Raw genomic sequence first — 20,579 nt, 5'->3', positions numbered from 1 at the left:
ATGCCTGCAATCCCAGCACTTTGGGAAGCTGAGGAGGGAGGATCGCTCGAGGCCAGGAGTTCAAGACCAGCCTGGGCAACATAGTGAGACCTCGTCTCTACAAATAATAAAAAAATTAGCCAGGCATGGTGGCGCAAACCTATAGAGTCCCAGCTACTCAGGAGGCTGGGGTGGGAGGATTACCTGAGTCCTGGGGGTCGAGGCTTTGGTGAGCCGTGATTGTGCCACTGCGTTCCTGCCTGAGTGACAGAGTGAGACCCCCCGACTCAAACTTAAGTTCATAGAATCAAAGGGTGGAACGGTGAAAGTCAGGGACTGAGGCAGGGGGTAATGGGGACTTACTAAAGTGGAAATAAAGTTTCAACCATGCAAGGTGAATAAGCTCAGAGACCTGCTGTCCACAATGATGTGCCGCACATTTACGTGTCAAGAGGGTCGAGCTCAGGTTATGTGTCCTCACCAACATAAAACAATAAGATAACATAAAACAAAATAAATATAGATAATTATTTTCATTACCTCAGGTCGCAGAAGGATTTCTTAAAGGAGACATAAAGTAAAATAACCAAGAAGGAAAAGACTGACACATTCAACCACTTTAAAAATAAAATCCTCTGTTTAGCAAAAGACTTAATAAGCACATAAAAAGAAAAAACCATGAAGCAGAGGATGTTTGCAAAACCTTTACCCAGTAAAAGCCCACAAAGACCCCTTACCAACCAAATAAGAACGAAAAGCCAAACTAAACCAAACCAAAAGAGCCCAGAAAACTCTGTGGAATTCAGGACCAGAGACTTGATGGTAATTTTGCGAAGGCTGTACCCAACCACACAAACACACGCTTATCCACGCTGGCCTTGTCGCTGACTTTCAGTATTCTGACATCCAGGGCCTTGCTGACCGGGAGGGAAACCCCTTCCAGGGTTAGCCAGTTCCTTCAGAGAGTCAATAACTTGTCCACACACAACAGGCTCTTCAAACACAAACCCTCCAACTGGAGCCACCACGCACCAGCTCCCGCGGGCCGACTCAGGACAGCCCCACCGCTCACAGCCTGCTGGAATCATTCCAGCTAGCCAACCCTAAACCTGCACACCCTGCCTCCCCTGTCCTTCCTGAGGAAACCACAGTAAGGTCCTCACCCCTCCTCTGCCTTGGGACAGACCCCAGGGCCTCCCCGCAGGGCCTCCCGGGGCGAGGCGGTTCCCCTTCTCTGGGAACTGTGAGTAACAAACAGTCGTCCAACAGCAGTTGATCCCTGTTTCCCTGTTGGCCTCACAAAACCTCATGTTTTAGAGCAGCGTCTTCATGAGGAATCATAGAAGTGCAAATTGAAATCATCCCCAGATACCACTGCACGTCGACAGTACTAGCCAAGATGAAAACAGTTGATAAAACCAAGTGCTGATGAATGGGCATGAAGTGCATAATATTGCAACAATTTAAAAAAATAGTCGGGCAGTACCCAGTCAGGCTGAAGGCATGATTACCCCCGGGCACACATCCTAGAGAAACGCCTGTTCATTTGCAGGGGGAGACATGTTCACAATGGTCATCAAGTGCATAGCTGCACCGTTCTTCGTGGCAAAAAATAGACAGTATCTTATATATTCATCGAGAATGGAGTAGGTCTACACCATGGGATGTCACACAGTGACAAAATCACCGCTTATAATAGCATGCAACTGTGTGCATTAGACTCAGGAACATAATATCGAGTAGGGAAAAAAACTCACGATAAACATATACAGTATGATTCCATATGTAGGAAGTTCAAGAAAACAGAAAAAAGGTTGGGCGTGGAGGCTCATGCCTGTAATCTCAGCAGTTTAGGAGCCTAAGGCAGGAGGATCACTTGAGGTCATGAATTTGAGACCAGCCTGGGCAACACAGTGAGACCCCATCTCTAAAAAAATTAAAAAATGATCCAGGTGTGGTGGCATGTGCCTGTAGTCCCAGTTCCCAGTTACTCAGGAGTTTGAGGTGGGAGGATCTTTTGAGCCCGGGAGTTTGAGGCTGCAACGAGATAACATTGCACACCACTGTACTCCAGCTTCAGCAACAGAGCGAGACCCTATCTATTTAAAAAAAAGACAGAAAGAAAAGAAAAAGAACAAAGAAACAATAAACTGTTTAAATACATGAGCTTACAGTGGTTTCTCTGAGGGGAAAGAAGAGCAATTGGGTCAGGGAGGTGCAAAGGCAAAGATGTCTTATTCTTGAACTTGGTGGTGGTAAGGCGGTTTTCATTGTATATATATATTTAGAGCCAGAGTCTTACTCTTTTGTCCAGGTTGGAGTGCAGTGGCATGCTCACAACTACTGCAGCCTTGACCTGCTGAGCTCAGGCAATCCTTCTGTCATGCCTGTAATCCCAAGTAGCTGGAACCACAGGTGTGCACCACCATGCCCGGCTATTTACTATAGTGACGAGGTCTCCCCAAGTTGCCCAGGTTGGTCTTGAACCCCTGGGCTAAGGCAATCCTCCCACCTCAGCCTCCTTAAGTGCTGGAATTACAGGCATGAGCCGCTGTGCCCAGCTCATTTTAATATTATTTTTTAAATATTACAAATATCTTATCAATATTCTGTTGCTATTGAACTTTTTACTGTATTTATCTATTTTATTTTATTTTTTGGAGTTGGAGTCTCACTCTGTTGCCCAGGCTGGAATGCAGTGGCATGCTCACGGCCACCCCAGGGTCAACCTGCTGGGCTCTGGCGAGCCTTCCACTGCAGCCTTCCAAGGAGCCGTAACTACAGGCATATGCTACCACGCCTGGCTAATTTTTTTTTAATTTATTGTAGAGACGAAATCTCACCATGTTGCCCAGGCTGGTCTCGAACCCACAGGCTCAGGCAATCCTCTCGTCTCAGCCCCCCAAAGTGCTACTGCGCCCGGCCTGAACTTCTTATTTTTTTAAGAGATGAGACCTTGCTCTGTTGCCCAGACTGGTCTCGAACTCCTGGGCTCAGGCAATCCTCCCGCCTTGGCCTCCCAAAGTGCTGGGATCACAGGCATGAGCCATTGCGTCCAACCTTGTTCTGGTCATTTACGATGAGGATATCAGGACTGGTCTGCTAAGGCACCCGGTGGGGCATACCGTCTTCGCTGGTGTGGGGCTCTGTGCCAGCATCCTGGTCCACTTCCTCCAGCGTCCCGTGCTCGCTGTACGGGCTGTCACTGCAGGACGGAGACAGAAATCACATGAAGTCAAAACAAGGGAACTTAAACAATGAACAGGTGCGGTTGGAAGGAAAGACCTAAGACTTTGGAATGGAGGAAGAGATGCTGGACCATTCATCCAAGGAGTGCCGGGGTCTCATTGGTTCCCGGACCTATGGGGGTATGCATATACACAAGGTGCCAAAAAAAGTCTACACATTTTAAGCGATGTTATCTATGCATTACTTTTCGAAGTTGAATTGAATGACGGCAGCCATGAGTCGTATGACGTTCGTTCAAATGATGGCATTAATTAAATGAACGTTAGTGTCACCATGCGACAGGCAGGACGGTCAGAGAAAATGGCAGAAGCACGGTTGTCATTCGAGGAGCATGAGACCATGTTGAAGTGGTCTTTGAACTTCGAGAATGCTGTGGAAGGGCAACGACAATGGAGGCGTGAGTGTGCACAGAGCCTCCAACACGCCTGACCACCGCACGCATTTGCGATGAGTTTGAGATGCATGGTGCTGTGTGTGACGTGCGCAAGGGAAGACCCGGGAGGTCGTGCACAGCCACAAGCCCTGCAGTCGTTGGTTGTCATCAGAAGCGTCTGGACGTTGATGGGAGCACCTCTTGTAACTGCAGACGTCAAATGTGGCTTGTATTCATCTTTTGTTGTTGGTATATATTGACTACATTTTTAATAACTTTTTGCCTTTCTTAAAGTGTATATACATTTTTTGGCACCCCTGCATACACATGCATCCATCTTTGACTAGGTTATTTTACAACTCTGTAAAGACAGAGGTTAACCTGTAGAGAGCTGATAGCGTGATAAATCATTCCTACCCATAAAAATACAAATTAGTTGAATTCTGGTAGAATATGACCGGTGGCTGCCCTGTGGGAAAACCAGTTTTTGCAAATTCCTTTTGCTCTTCCTGTACTACATGGACATTGATGTCTCTTCAACTTCTCCTTTGAACTGGAGGTAGGATCTTTCGCTTTTCTTTCTTTCTTTCTTTTTGGATGTAGCACCTTTACTATCTTGCTTTTACTATCTCTTCTGGGCACATGTTCACCTTCCATCCGCACAAGAACATGATTTTCATCTCTTTTAAAGCTTTATCCGTAACACGACCACTCCCTCTCCTCCAATGCGTGCTGACCAAAGAAATGCACTGGTCACAAATACCAACCTGAATTCACCCTAAAAGCCCATTGATATTTCCGGTGATGGGGACAACCACACAGGTGGCTTTCTTCTTAAATTGATCAATCCTTCTAGAGAACACCATGTTCAAGAAGACAGAGTTAAGCATGTGTTCCTGAAGCCAAGACGAACACAGAGCCTTGACTCCGTCTAAAACTGTCCTAGAACATAATACATCCAATGATATTGTCCAGACGTCTATAGCCTTGCTCTCTGATAAGAACAAGACAGCAGGGCTTACCGACCTGCCCTAATATGTGAAAAGGTTAAATATGCTTTGATCGTTACACATTGGATACAAGGATCAAAATATCTCATGTATCTCCACACATGAACACCTATTATAGATCAATAAAAATAGCAACAGAATAGCGAAAAACACACCATAATAGCCATAGTAGCAGTGTTCTTAGAATAAATATGACTATGAACACAAAATTATGTATCTCAGTAGGGTGAATTCATGTCCATGCATCAACCCAGAGTCACACGCTCCATCAGTACCTTGCACATAGTAAGTACTCAAGTAAATACATGTGTACTTATAGATATAATTTATATTTTCCATATATGCGTATACATATAGATTTATTTTTGGAGACAAGGTCTTGCTCTGTTGCCCAGGCTGGAGTGCAGTGGTGCAATCACAGCTCACTGCAGCCTTGACCCCCTGGGCTCAGAGGATCCTCCCACCTCAGCCTCCTGAGTAGCTGGGATTACAGGCACCATCATGACCGGCTAATTTCAAAAAAAATTTTTTTTTTGTAGAGACAGGGTCTCACTATGTTGTCCAGGTTGGTCTTGAACTCCTGGTCTCAAGTGATCCTCCTGCCTTGGCCTCCCACTGGGTTTAGAGGCGTGAGCCACAGCACAGGGTCTCAAGTAAATACTTCTGAACTGAATTTTGTGTGTAAAATTGCTGGATGTCCTTTAGAACCGGAATCCAGGGTGCTTTGCTGTTACTTTAGAAACCGGGACTTCTGGAACTTGTCAACCCTGTCTCCTGAAGGCATATGGCCACACCGTGATTCCAGTGAAAAGACACGCTTTCAGGCACTCAGTGATCTTCCTGCTCCTTGTCCCCCTTCTATCTGATCCTTGGAAAGGAAACGGGACAGACAGTTTCCCAGGCAGGGTCCAGAATGGGAGGTTTAGACCAGCCTGTCTCGGTTGCTCCTGCGTCCTTGACACCCAGGGTGGTCTCTGTGGTGGGCAGGGCGGCTACAGGGGGGATGCTCGTGTCTTTGGAGTCGACACACACCTGGGCTGCCTCAGGCGACGTTACACCTGGTGGCTCCCTGGCCTTTCTGGACTCACTTGGCAGAGTGGGCATCATAAAGACAGGAGATGGCTGGCACGGTGGCTCCCGCCAGCGGTTCCAGCACTGGGGGGTTGAGGCGGGAGGCTCGACTGGGCCCAGGAGTACAAGACCAGCCTGGGCAACAGGGCAAAAACTGGTTTTTACAAAAAAAATTTTTTTTTAAAAATTAGCTGGGTGTGGTGGTGTGTGGCCTGTAGTCCCAGCTACTTGGGAGGCTGAGGTGAGAGGATCGCCTGAGCCCAGGAGATCGAGGCTGTGGTGAGCTGTGATCATGCCATGGCACTCCAGCCTGGGTGACAGAGTGAGAAAGAAAGAAAAAGAGAGAGAGAGAGAGAGAGAGAGAGAGAGAGCGCGCAAGTGAGCAAGGAAGAAAGAAAGAAAGGAGAGAGAGAGAAAGAAAAGACGGAAGCAGGAAGGGAGGGAAGGAAGAGAGAAGGAAAGAAAGGAAGGAAGGAGGAAGGAAGGAAAGAGGACAGAGAGAGAAAGAAAGAAAGAAGGAAGAAAGGAAAGAAATTCGCAGTATGGATGCTTATGGGAAACTCTTTCCTAGTTAAATTGTTCCCCGTGTTTCCAAAAAACACCCGGGGGTGGGGGGAGGGCGGGAGACCGAGCCCCCGACTCACCAGTAGTCGTCGCCAGCCATGCACTTCTCGTACACGGGGCCGTCCAGCTCTTTGGCGTCCGGGAAGATGGTCTCGTGGTGGACGATGATGGTCTTGACGATCTCGTTCACATGAGCCTGGCAGGACACCTGGTCCTGTACCTCTGGGACAGGCATCAGCGTGGGGCCAAAGCAAATGGCCAGGTTGTAGGGGTCCATCATGTTCTCATCGCTGTACTGGGAGAGACTGGGCGGGAGGCGGGCGGGGCCACGAGAGAACGAGAGAGGGGAAGAGAGTGGTGTCACCAGGCGTGCCATGTCCTGGAAGCAGAGTCCCGGATGCTCCATTGGGCCTCTGTTCCTGGGTTAAAATGGCGCCCCACCCCACCGGAGGGTAAAAGTAAGAAAGGGAAGGGAACTCAAAAGACCTACAACCCTCAGCTGGGTGGACACTGAGGGGGACTGTGCATCCTACCGGCTTCACTGAGTGGCGTTTCATTAAGTCATGAGGAAGTTCAACACAACGCCAATCTCAGAGGAGGCCAGCATCGAAGGAGATGAGTTTTATTTGTCAATATTTTCTCTGAAGAACAACTTTTTTTTGAGTCAGGGTCTCACTCTGTCACCCAGGCCGGAGGGCAGTGGTGTGATCATGGCTCACGGCAGCCTCGACCTCCCGGGCACAGGCAATCCTCTGGCCTCAGCCTCCTGAGTAGCTGGGACGACAGGCACGTGGCACCATATTTGTAAATATTAAGGTCCAGCTCTAAGCTCCACTCATATAAGCCTGGGCGAGATGGTGACGATTTCCATAAGGCTTTGTCTTTAGAATTATCCTCCCACCACCCAAAAATCTCCCCGAGTTTAGTTTTCTTCTATAAATCTTGAGAAAAGCCCAGAGGAAAACAAAGCATCTTTTCTCTGTAACGGTCGAAAGGAAGCAAATAACGACTCTGGGTTTTATAATCTGCTCCTGAGTGAGACTGTGAACACCAGGCGACCACCAGTGTGATGAAAACATCGCAGGTTCATGGGAGGGGAAGGGGCCTCACTTCTCTGATCCCACCCAGGGCTGGCCAACTGGGGGGAGATTTCCAGGCGTCGAGGACTCATGGCTAAATCCAGTCCAGTGGCTGTTGGTGAAATATTTTCTCAGGTGACTCCGGTCACCCAGCTCTTTATGGCGATGCCTCCAGCACCCAACGGGCAAGATGCTGCTTTAGGGAGAGTTCCCAGCCATTATCTTTCAGGGTATAGTATGTCAGTCTTGAAAGGAAATGTAAAATCCAGGTGAATAGATGGCAGGTGGGAGGCGGGAAAGGAGACTCAGCTACCTTTGTGAGATGGTGGCAGACGCAAAGAAACTGAGCTGCCTTGTGACATGACACTTCACCCTTGTTTCGGAAATAAGATAGTCTAAAAAGCAGAAAACACAAAAGCATAATTTCCTCAGCTAACATATGTCTTTTCCTTCTGCCACTTTTCAAACATATGATCTTGGGGGGAAAAGAAGTTCACGATAATAGAGAATGATCACGTTACAGATTATCTTGAAAATGGAGATTCAGAACAGGAACGATCTAATTTTCAAAATAGTCATTTTAGCTCAGTGGGGAGTGTCACATGCCATGTTGAGTCCTTAAAGTAGTACTGGCTTAAAAAGCAAAAACTTGATATGAAAATGTGCTTTTCTTTTTTCTTTGAGACAGGGCCTTGCTCTGTCACCCAGGCTGGAGTGCAGTGGTGTGATCACAGTTCACTGCAGCCTCTGCCTCCTGGGCTCAAGCCATCTTCCAGTCTCAGCCTCCTGAGTAGCTGGGATTACAGGCACGTGCCGCCATACCTTGTTCATTTTCTTCTTCTTTTCTTTTTTTTTTTGAAAGACGGGTTCTTGCTATGTTTCTCAGGCTGGTCTCTCAAACTCTTGGACTCAAATGATCCTCCTGCCTTGGCCTTCCAAAGTGCTAGCATTATAGGTGTGGGTCACTGACCCAGTCCAAAAACATTATTTCCAAGTTTTGATTTTACAATACAAAATACGAATCTTTCTTATCAAAATGCCCATCCCAAGCATCCTGCCCTAGAGTCTGGCCCCTTGCGTCTGCATGGAGGCAGAGGCAGGCAGCCAGGGGCATCCTTGGGCAGACCCACTGGAAGTGGTACTGCTGTCCGGCCCATGGGGCAGGGTCCATTCTGCTGAGAAGCGTGATGAGTTAGGTTCGGTTTCAAGAACTTTCCTAATCAACAGACTGTTCTGTCATCCATTATGGTTTCCTGGTTCACAGTGGGCTCTGCTTGGGCATGCCAGGAAGATTTGGAAGGACCAGCACGGAGGGTCAAGAGGAACACAAGGCTCTCCCTGCTGCGGGGCCAGACAGGCCAGCCTCGGGGCTCTACCACTGCCTGGGCGAGCCTGCTTATTGAAAGGTTAAAAACATACATCGTCTCACCTAACATCGTTTAGACCCACCCCTCTGGAGACGCATGGCAGTCTCTGAACCAATGGGTTCCCACTGTCATCTGCAGGCACCGCCAGGTCCGCCGTGGAGTCCCATTCTGTGGGGGGACTGCCTGCCCTTCCCTGTGGAATAACACTTGGCTCTTGGGGTCAACCCGAGTGGGTATGACTTCAGGACTGTCGCTGGTATACGTCTTCATGGCTTTCGAGAACTCTAAGCGTCCCAAGCAACAGAGAAGAGGAAATACCCTAATTTTGGGAAGGGAAATCCCATGCTGGAATGAGCAGTTTTCTTCACTAAGGTCACTCCTCCTGGCATTCCAGTATTTCCACCTGTTTGAATGAAATGTTGGCCAGCAAGAGGGCTCTTGGTTGGCACTTGGGGAAGATGTTCTCACAGATGCCAGGAAGTAACCTAACATTGCCTAAACTAAAAGAGCAAATCTCCCTGAAAATAATGTTGAGATTTTTTAAGACTTCTGTCACATTGTTTAAGAAGACATTTTAGAAGTAGTTTTTCTTGATGAGCCCTCACGACTGAAATTGTGGAAATTCTGTTTGGATCCGTGAATATATCTCGAGAAATTCCTCCGTCCCTGGCTGCAACATTCAAAATTGGACATTGTCCGTAATGAGCAGCTGGTTGACATCATTTTGATGAAAACCTCCATGTCACTGGCTTTGGAGGGAAGCTGGGAAAACCCACATTTCACTGACAAGTGCCACTGTCAGTGGCATTTGGAAATTTCTGCATTTACAGCCACAGTGTGAGCCGCTGGGGTAGCCTTCACGATCACACGATGACCTTGGTCTGCTGAGGCAAAATGTACCTTCGGCCTGTATTCCATCATTTGATCTTCGACCCTGCTGATACATGGAGCCCAATGGACATGTCCCAGGATCCAGGAATAGAGAATTGAGATGGGCACTCTGGCGGGTGCCGGGTACTCACTGGTTGAGGAAGGCAAAAAGGTACCGCATCACGACAAGGACCGAGCGGGGCAAGGTCAGGAGCAGTTTCCGGATGTGAAGCGCCCTCTCATAGAGATTATCTATTCCTATAGGCAGAAAAGGACAGGGTCAGGGCCTTGAGCTCACCACATTGAAAGCAGAACACTGCAGCACACGCCTGACAGGTACACACTGGGGCACAGGTAACCCCCTCATCTCTGGGCGAGATGCAGTCGTAAGCAATAGGGTGCACAAGCGATCAGGTTGGCAGTTCTGCCCCTGCTGAGGGCATCTCCCTGACCCCCACTGCTTTCTCTGATTCTTCTTTTCAAAATTCATTCACTCATTCATTCATTCATCATGGTAGAGATGGCGTCTTACTCTTTCACCCAGGCTGCAGTACAGTGGTTCACTGCAGCCTAGACTTCCTGAACTGTCAAGAGATCCTCCCATGTTAGCCTCCCAAGTAGATGGGACTACAGGTTTGCACCAACACACTCAGCTAATTAAAAAAAACTTTTTTGGGGGTTGAGACGGGGGTCTTGCTATGTGGCCCAGGTTGGTCTCAGACTCTGGGCTCAGACAGTGTCCCTGCCTTGGCCTCCCAAAGTGTTGGGATTACAGGCATGAGACATTGTGCCCAGACTTCTCTGATTTTCATGGTCTCAGCTTGGAGTAGTTTAGAGTTTTCTAGATTTAAGAATCATTTTTCCCTTGCTGCCAATTCTAAATTTTGCATCTGACACGGTTTCAGCTTCTTTTTGCTGCATGTTAACATGAGTTGCTTTCTGGGACATGGCACCCTTCCACCAATCACTGTGCATAATTCATCAGATGCTTGTCTATTACTATGATCCAGGCAATATACCAGGTTTTGAATCTCTCCTTTCTCAAAACCACCATAGCATTTTATTTGTGTGACTTTTTGCCTTGTATTATATTAATATCCTATCTCATCAATTTTTAAAGCAAATATGTTGGGAATGCCTACCAGGCTTCAGGCACTAAGTGAAGCATTAGGAAGATGTCAGTGATACAATTCTTGTCCTCATGCAACACACACCCTGGTGTCTACTATTACTTACTTCCTGGTCCCGTCTTCCCCGTGGGGTGGGGAGCACCCTGGCGGGAAAGCACCTGGGACTTCCTAGTATTATTTTACCTCTTTACTCGGAATATGAACTGTCCACAACACCTTAGCACCAAAGTGCTTGTCAACAGCAACAGAAAGGTTACTTGTAATAGTCTATTATTTGCACCACTATCTACATATGTTACAACACACTTTCACATTCGCTCTCTGACTTCATGGGAATGACAGGCTATGGAGTGGGTGGGGCACACACTGTCATTCTATTTCACAGATCAGGAAAGTGAGGACTAGCCAGTGATTCACCCAAGCCAGCTGGTGGTTAGACGGCGCGGAGCCGGAACTAGAACCTGTGTTTTCTGTTTCCTAACTCTGGTTGGCTTTCCTGGATCTCAAAGCACCTTTACAACTTTGAAGATATCCAATACGTATATTTGAGAAAATATTTTTAAAAAATCTGTCTGAAAGTGTTTTTGATGCTTCTTACAATTTCCCATCACTACATTTGCTCTTGATTGCTCTTGAGACATCCATGTGTTCTAATTGAAAATGCTCTGTCCCCAGCTTCTGAAACCATAGTCAGTAGATTGACCTTATTGTGACTATTATTTTTGACTTTCTTCCATTCACAGATGTGGATACCCCTCAGAGGTTTCCACCTGGTTCTCTTCAATGACAGCCTCATCTGGTCTCAAGGTTACGAATGTCAATGTCTTATAAGAGATGGTATCTTCACTTTATTTTTTCCCTTGGACAGGAGCAAAGTCCCATGGTTTTTACCTCTGGGCATCTCACTGTTAATTTCCTAACAGAAGTCTTTACTATTTCTAAACGGGGCCATCAAAATCCTCTCCTAACTCAGTTTCCTTTTCCATTTTCGGTGAAGTCAACTTGGACTTGGATTCACGTGGGAGATTAGAAATGCTGCCTTACTGACTCATGCTAGGCTCCTGTCCCGGAATCCCAAGGGCTGACCCCAGCTGCCTTCTACTTATTATCGAGCTGGGCATTTTATTTTCCCGTCTGCACAGCTGAAAAGGCATGAACAATGATTAGGGATATTCTTGCTCAACTGCAAATGAGTTTGCAAAACAAGCAACAATTGATCAGGGTTCGTGGGAGGAAAAAACACCTCTACCTCCCTTCTGGATGTCAGAGCTGGGCCCGAAGGTCTGCCATCACAGGGAAAATGCAAGTTCAGAAACTCATCAAGCACCATGCAAGTAACACATTTTCATGCAATTGACACTCCTGTAACATTTTTATTCTTTCAGAGCAAACCTATAAATAATCATCGTGTGATCCTAGCAATATTGAACTGGATACATTGAATGTTGCCTTTTTATTTGTAAAGTATATCAAAATGGAAGAAAATATGACACTATGAACGAGGCAGGTCAGGGTCATATCTACTGAGTAAAAAACACTTTGCTTAGTATCCTTTCCAGGCAACAGTCTTGATTGTTTTTGTTTTGGTTTTTTTTTCCTGAAAAGGAGTAAGACACCTTAAAAAAAAAGTTACTCAACAGGTGCATAAATTCACTCAGGTCACAGAACTCAATAATTAAATTATTAATATTTCTGCCTGATTCAGCCCCAGAGTTCCAGTAAGACCAGAACATGTCCGAGAAGGCTGTTCATCTCCCACGACAGCTTCATGTGACGCCAGGGAGCTCACATCCCCCAGCCCCAAGTCATTCACACGTCATCGAGAACTTAACGGGGGAATTCTGTACCTACATGTATTATACATGCAGACACAGGTGGATTATCTCATATCAGAAATCAATCAGTGAAACGTGTATTACCTGAAAAAGCTAAATTTTTTTTTAAACAGAAAAGTATGATGTACTGCTGTTTGAAGTTAGAGTGAAAAGATGACTTAGCATACCTGTATCTAATAAGTCTATCTCTAAAAAGAAAAAGAAACCCTCCCAGGTGAAATTACACATGTGATGGTCCATTCTCATTGAGGATCGCAGGTGTTTTAAGAGTTAAGCGACCTTATTCTCCAAGCGAATCCTCATGTTCACATCAAGGTCAACTACCAGGGACAGGATTTCAGCAGCTTACAGCTAGTTTTAGAATCTGAAAGTTAAAAACAAATGAAAAGGCAGGGATGTGATAGGAACCACTCTTACTAGACGGTGGATCTTGGACATTTGTCACATCCCAGAGATGGCGAGTAGGTCTGGAGGCTGACAGCGGCTCACTCCTAATTCAAGATCCCCTTGTTTCTGTCGGCTCTAAGTGTAGCTCCTCGGCCTCTTAGTGGCAGTTTCAAAATTTTATTTAAAAAGAATTGGGGGAGCAGATGTAAGAGGGACCCCCCCAAAATAAAATTTATTTATAAAAAATGTGTATTTATTCTTACATGTTTAAACTTCAGTCCCCTACAAAGTACTCTTTGTTGAATGCAATACACCTATCCAGATGCTTTTCTACTGCTCAAAACAGTTTTTGAACTCATCCACTCTGATGCCTTTTAGTGCTTCTGCTGTTTTTTGTTTTACTTCTTCCCCATTGGCCAAATGTTTACCATTGAGGACTTTTTTCATACAGGGAAACAAAAAAGTGCTCAGGGTGAGACTGAGGGAATATGAAGGGTGGGGCACGGGGGTCATGTAATTTTTGGTTGAAAACTGCTGAACACTCAGTGCGGTGTGGGCAGGTGTCCTCGTAAATCACCTCTCATGAAATGGACAAACACGTTGAAAGAATCTCCAAAAATTCACTGAAGCTGAAAGCAGCCTCTCCCAACAATGCCAGCTGGCTCATGGATGCCACTGGGTTCCTAGAACACTCACCTAGCAGGGAAGCCTAGCTACGAGGGGCCCACTGTCCAGAAGATAATTCTGGTTTTTTGCCCCCCCCCATATTTATACACTAATTCCACAGCATCATTATTCATAACAGCCAAAAGGCAGAAACAACCCACATGTTCACTGACAGAGGAACGGATTAACACAGTGTGGTCTACACACACCACGGAGGACTACTCAGCCTTGCAAAGGAAGGAGATTCCGACCCATGCCGTACCACGGATGAACTGGAAGATGTCCTGCTCAGTGAAATGAGCCGGACTCAGAAGGACTCCATTATGTGAGTTCCCTAGAACAGGCAAAGTCAGAGATGGGACGAGGACGGGGGACAGGGAAATTCGCTGTTCGCAGGCAGGGTTTCTATTTGGGAGGTCGAAGACATTCTGGAAATGGGTGGCGGTGACAGGTGCACCAGCCTGTGAACGCAAGGAATGCCCTAAACTGCATGCTGAAAAATGGCTACGAGGGTCAATACTATGGCACGTGTATTTTACCACCATGACAAAAGATAATCAGGGGGCCTAGAGGTGCACATGGAGAGGAAAGCATGAGAATATGAAAGAGGGACATTAAAATACCAGGTAAGGTGGCAGCAGACAGGTGTCCACCCTCCACAGCCACAGCCAGCTTGGTCGGAGCACAGCGGCCACGACAGGCCTGTCCCACCTGGCCAGCTGCAGCCTGCTTCCTCCAGAAGCTTCGCTTCGGCACACGTCGCTCACCAGTTGCCCAAGTGCAGTCAGAGGGTCGCAGCACGTGGCTGCCACAGCCACTCTGATGATCTCGGGTGTCCCTGGCTGGCTCTGCGTGGGGCAACCCCTGGGCTCACAACTTCACGCTGATGAAAAGATAGCCTTTCCTTCCCCTCGGAAAAATTTTCAGGAGCTAGGCGTGGTGGCTCATGCCTGTAATCCCAGCACTTTGGGAGGCTGAGGTGTGAGGATCACTTAGAGCCCAGGAGTTCAAGACCAGCCTGGGCAACAGAGCCAGACCTCAACTCTACAAAAAAATTAAAAAATTAGCCAGCCGTGGTCCCAGCTACTCAGTCCCAGCCGTGGTCCCAGCTATTTGGTCCCAGCTACTTGGGAGGCTGAGGTGAGAGGATTGCCTAAATCCAGGAGGTTGAGGCTGTGGTGAGCCATGACCACACCACTGCACTCCAGCCGGGGTGACAGAGTGAGACCCTGACTCAAAAAAAAAATGTCAGAGGAAAATCAGTATTTTAATTAGATTTCTTTTAAGCTGGGCTTTGTTTCCACCATTCCAGATCTCACGTGATTCAGTAAAAGTGGCATTCTTCCAGTCTCCATCACACGCTCAAACCCCCCCGGGCTAAGTTATGTTCTTTTCCTAGCAAGGCAAGACTTCCCCGGCAGCATCCCAACTTCCCAGCATGAGATGTGACAGCTCCGTGCACTTGTGTGTGAAAAATTCACCACGAGACACAAGTTACTCCTGAAGATGGTCGGAAGTTCAAAAGGCCAGTACTCAGAAGATGCCAGTTCTTCTGTGGACCACCTGCAAAAGCATTTGTTGGCCAGAAAATAAATCATACGTCGCAAGATGCAAATGTACCCTCAAGTATGAAGGCAGGGAAGAAGCTCGTGAGGACCACATTTAGGAACTGTTTACTTGAAGGCAGGCACACAAGTATTTCTGAGCTCACAGCCCAGCATCCGAACTCCAGATGGATGTGCGGGCCCCCGGGAGATCCTGGGGTCACTCTGGTGACGTCATGGCAGGAGCCAATCGTGTGTGTGACCGCATGTGCATAAATGAGCAGGGAAGAGAAAGACAAGGGACGGTCCTGTCCGTCTGGGTGTGTCTTAGTCTAGCCTAGAGATGAGCAACCCGTTGCTCTCCTAGGAAAGAGAGGACGTGCCTGGGAACCTCTGTCCCTCACCGTTGATGGGCTGGCTTCTGGGAATCAAGCCCCTGTGTCCCCTTCTAGTTAAAGAACAGCACCATAGAAATCAACTCACAAGCTTCCTGTTCTGGGAGTGGCATTGAGGTTAGCAAAGAAACCGTATCTTAGTCTAGAAAGCTCTACACGCTCAGGTCAGACCCTCAGTCTAGTCACCATTAAGGATAAAGGCAACTCCAAGAACAGGACGATACGGCATCCAACAGAAGTTGAGAGTTCCGAGAAAAGAACCAGCACGTATGCCAACACAGCTGAGAGAGTTTTAGCCGCACAAACGCCGGGATGAGGAGTCAGAAGCTGATGCATGGAATGGTGTCAGGTATAGGCACATCTGTTTAGGTACTCAGAGTCTCCTCAGGGCACATCTTGTAATTGCAAAGTCAACGGGAAGATCGAAATGTCTAAAGCTAGGGGGTTTGTGGCGTAAACAGAAATCGTTACATGGTCGCTAAAAGCTGTATTTTGAAAAATGCAGACTGATAGAGCTTTAATACTATCATTCAGGTTTAAAAAGTGGTTTATACACAGACCGTATGGCAAGATATACTTTTTTACAACAGCTTTACTGAGATAGAATTAACATACCATATAATTTGCCCAATGATAGCATACTGATCTATGATGTTTAATTTGTGCAGAGCTTTGCAATGTCCCTCCACCAATTTTGAAACATTTCACCACCTCAAAAAGAAACCTTGTAATTACTGGTAGTCACTTGGCATGACACCATTCTTAGTGGTATGTCCATTAAATGGAATATTATTCAGCAATCAGAAGGAGGAACTCCTGATCAGGCTACAACGTGAGTGCCCCTTGAAGGCAGGACGCTGCGTGAAAGCCAGTACCAGAAGACCACGTGCTGTGTAATCCCATCTCGATGAGATAGCTGCAGCGATGGAGACAAGAAGTAGATTAGTGGTTGCCTGGGGCTGGGGGTGGTGGTTATAGGGAGACAGGGAATGCTTACTAATTGGAATTTCTTTTGGGGATAATAAAAATGTTAATAGTCACGAAATTGATGGTGGGGATGGTTGCATAATCCTGCAAATATACTAAAATCCACTGAATTGCACTTTTTAAAAACCTTATTTTAGAGACAGAGACTCCCTCTATCGCCCCGGCTGGAATGCAGTGGCAAGATCATAGCTCAATGCAGTTTTGAACATCTGGGTTCAAGCGATCCTCCCACCTTGGGCTCCCAAGTCGTTGGGTTGACAGCGGTTTGCCATCATGTCAGTTTAATTAAAATAGCTTTTTTTTTTTTAATTTAGAAACAAGGTCTTACTATGTTGCCCAGGCTGGTCTCAAACTCCAGGCTTCAAGTAATCCTCCCACCTCAGCCTCCCTAAACTCCGGGATTGTAAGTGTGAGCCACCATGCCCGGCCTCGAATTATACTCTCAACAGATGAATTGTAGAGTCTGATGACTATATCTCAATAAAGCTGCTTTAAAGTACACAAGGAAAAGAAGAATATTAAAAAAAAAAAGTACATAGGGGGCCGGGTGTGGTAACTGTAATCCCAGCACTTTGGGAGGGCAAGGTAGGAGGATTACATGAACCCAGGAGTTTGTGACCAGCCTGGGCAACAAAGTGAGACCTCGCCTCTACAATCAACTAAAAAACTAGCTGGGTGTGCACCTGCAGTCCCAGCTACTCAGGAGACTGAAGCAGAAGGACTGTCTATGTCCAGGATGTTAAGGTTGTGGTGAGTGGTGATTGTGTCACTGCACTCCAGCCTGGGCAACAAACACAGTGAGACCCTGACTCAAAACAAGAAAAAAGTACACAGGAATATACAGAAAAATTCTGGAAAGATACTACAGAGGTTGCCTTTATCTCTGTGGAGAGGCTTAATGAATGATTTGTAGTTTATTTCATAATTTTCCTACCGTGATCACATATTAATTGCATAATAAGCAATTATTTTTAAAAGCCCTGACGGCCAGGCTCGGTGGCTCAGCCTGTAATCCCAGCACTTTGAGCCTGGAGTTTTGAGACCAGTCTGGGTAACTTGGTGAGACCTCGTTTCTACAATAAAAAAATCACAAAAACTAGCCAGGCGTGGTGGTGTGCATCTGTAGTTCCAGCTACTTGGAAGGCTGAGGCAGAAAAATCACGTGAGCCCAGCAGGTTGAGGCTGCAGTGGCTGTGAGTGTGCCACTGCCCTCCAGCCTGGTGATGGAGTGAGACTTCAACTCAAAAATAAAATAAAATAAAAATAACATAAAAGCACTGACTGCCTGTTTCATTTTTTTTTTTTTTTTTTGAGTTAGGGCCCAGGTTGGAGTGCAGTCGCACCATCACAGTTCACCACAGCCTCAACCTCCTGGGCTCAAGTGATCCTCTCACCTCAGTCTCCCAAGTAGCTGGGACTACAGGCATGCACTAATTTTTTAATTTTTTGTGGAGTTGGGGTCTCGCTATGTTGCCCAGGCTGGTCTTGAACTCCTGAGCTCTAGCACTCCTCCCTTCCCTACCTCCCACAGTGCTGAGATTACAGGCATGAGCCACTATGACTGGCCGGTGTATTTTTCAAGTACTCTACAGTGACCACATGCTGGTTTTGTGATAGGGAAAAAAATCCCCCCACAAAAGAAGTTTCCTCACTTCTGAGTAGTCACCTAGATAATAACATGCACTATAAAATGAAAAGCAAATGTTTCGTCTGGGCTCACAGCCCTGGAGCAGCCAGGAGAAACTATGAATTACTTGAGTGGCTCGAACAAGTATTTGAACTTACGCCCTGGGACTCCCAGAGCCATGATACATGGACATTCCAGAAGAAACCCCGGCTTTGTGGGCCTGACCCAGAGCGCTCCCCAAACCATTCCAAAGTAGATGGTTAAAAAAAAAAAACAAAAAACAGAAAACAAAACAGCCCTTGAATGCAAAACCACCACTTCTGTCATTTCACAGGTATGCTGTATTTGATTTCACCACGTCTTCATCCAGAGAAGTAAGTGGTTAAAAGAAATTTGCAGTAAATTAGAGAACAAAGAGTGCACATTTTTTAAAAAATGTGATAAATTTCCTTTTACTACACATATTTGTAAACTTCCAAAGAAAGTGGTCCCCTCGAGGCATAAAGCATCAGCGTGGCTGGATAATCTGCAACGCACACACATTTTCCCCAAACGATCCAAAAATAGGTAGTGGGTACTCCAGGGACTTATGTACACCCTTAGAAAAGTTGAAAAGGGAAGATTTCTCTACATAAAATAACTGTCATGTGAGATTTCCTTAATAGGGAAAATCAAACCCAATTATGGCAAAGCTATAAGAAATGAGGGTAAGGACAACCTGTCACTCAGAGCTCTCTCCCCCTAAAATTTCTAAATAGCTGTGCATTCGTCACACACTTAGACAGCATTTATTTGTTTTATTCTGTTTTTTCTGAGTTGGTGTCACTCTCTCGCCTAGGCTGGAGTGCAGTGGCATGGTCATGGCTCACTGTGATCTCAGCCTCCTGGGCTCAGGCGAGCCCCCGCCTTAGCTCCCAAGTAGCTGGAATCACAGGCACACACCACATGCTCGGCTAATATTTTTATTTTTATTTTTTTTTGTGAGTTGGAGTCTCACTCTGTCGCCTAGACTGGAGTGCAGTGGCCGCTCCCGGCCACCGCAGCCTTGACCTGCTGGGCTCCGGTGATCCTTCCACCCCAGCCTTCCAAGTAGCCGGAACTACAGGCGCGCGCTACCACGCCCGGCTGATTTTTTGATTTATTGTAGAGATGAGGTCTCGCTGCCCAGGCGGGTCTCGAACCCGTGGGCTCAGGCAATCCACTCGCCTCAGCCTCCCAAAGGTGCGGGATTACAGGCTGAGCCACTGAGCCCGGCTGCATTTTTTTTTTTTTGTAGAGCTCGCTATGCTGCCCAGGCTGGTCTCAAATTCCTGGCCTCGAGCAATCTTCCTGCCTCAGCCTCCCAAATTGCTGGGATTATAGGCATAAACCACTGCACCCGGCTGACTGCATTTATTTGTAAATATCTTTCCTGTTATAATTTAAGTCTCTTAAACACAAGAATCAAGTCTCTGAATCCTTAGAAAGTTTTGAACATTGTAGGCAATTAATCAACAACTTGGTTCAAATCATCACAAGTGTGTAATATCAACTAGGTGACAGAATGTTGTATTATGCCACTGTCAATGAATTTGCTGAAAATTCAGGAAAAATGCAGGACGTGCCAGTCACATCAGTACGAGAAGACACCTGCCCAGAGACAAATCCTCTCTTTTTAAATAGGTTACATGTTGGAGGAAGAGGGCTTGTTATATAAAGAAGTTGTTAGTGCCGATATGTGTTCTTAAAAAACCTCTCACTCTGCAAAACCGTGCACTAAAAATAACAAGATTTATGGGGAAAAATAGGGTTGCGGTGGGGTGCTCAACATTTATGAAACTTTGTAGTGGGAGCACTAACCAAGTATTAACAGGCCAATTAAAAATACCAGTGCCAGGCGTGGTAACTCACGCCTGTCATCCCAGCACTTTGGGAGGCGGAGGTGAGAGGATTGCCTAACTCCAGGTGTTCAAGACCAGCCTGGACAACTTGGCAAGACCTCGTCTCTATAGTAAATTAAAAAATCAGCCGGGCGTGGTGGTGCACGTCTGAAGTTCCAGCTACTTGGAAGAATGAGACAGGAGGATCGCCTGAGCCCAGCAGGTCGACGCTGGGGTGGCTGTGAGCGTGCCACTATACTCCAGCCTGGGCAACAGAGGGAGACACAAACTCAAACAACAAACAAACAAACAAAAACACCAGCACATTCAATCTCGACTGGGAGGGCACCTAGCATCCTTGGTAGCTCAGAGCCCCGAGGTGCCTGCTTTTTCCCTCAAGATGTAGGTCCTGGCGGGCACTCATTTCCAACAGAGACCATTTCCATCAACATTAATCCAAAGATTATTAATCCATAGATTGTCACTCATTTATTTTCTTAATACAGGGGGGAATATATTTGTGGTTTCTACCTCAATTTTTTTTTTTTTTTGAGTTGGAGTCTCACTCAGTTGCCCAGACTGGAGTG

General features: G+C 46.6%; 1 protein-coding gene across 1 annotated transcript in view; it reads right to left on the bottom strand.

The window, feature by feature from the left end:
* Positions 1-20,579, bottom strand: part of SRGAP1 (SLIT-ROBO Rho GTPase activating protein 1) — an 86,840-nt gene that overhangs the window by 16,968 nt on the left and 49,293 nt on the right. Inside the window, exons 11-13 of the mRNA XM_021711460.1 lie at positions 9,715-9,820; positions 6,327-6,551; positions 3,105-3,184 (exon numbers count right to left, since the gene is read on the bottom strand). Of these exons, the coding sequence (XP_021567135.1) occupies positions 3,105-3,184; positions 6,327-6,551; positions 9,715-9,820 (411 nt within the window). The remainder of the gene's footprint in view (positions 1-3,104; positions 3,185-6,326; positions 6,552-9,714; positions 9,821-20,579) is intronic.

The sequence above is a fragment of the Carlito syrichta genome, unplaced genomic scaffold, assembly GCF_000164805.1.
Source record: "Carlito syrichta isolate Samal-C Ts95f unplaced genomic scaffold, Tarsius_syrichta-2.0.1 Scaffold302305, whole genome shotgun sequence".
NCBI lineage: Eukaryota > Metazoa > Chordata > Mammalia > Primates > Tarsiidae > Carlito > Carlito syrichta.
Note: the sequence above shows the minus strand (reverse complement) of the source record. Positions and strands in the feature narration are given on the sequence as shown.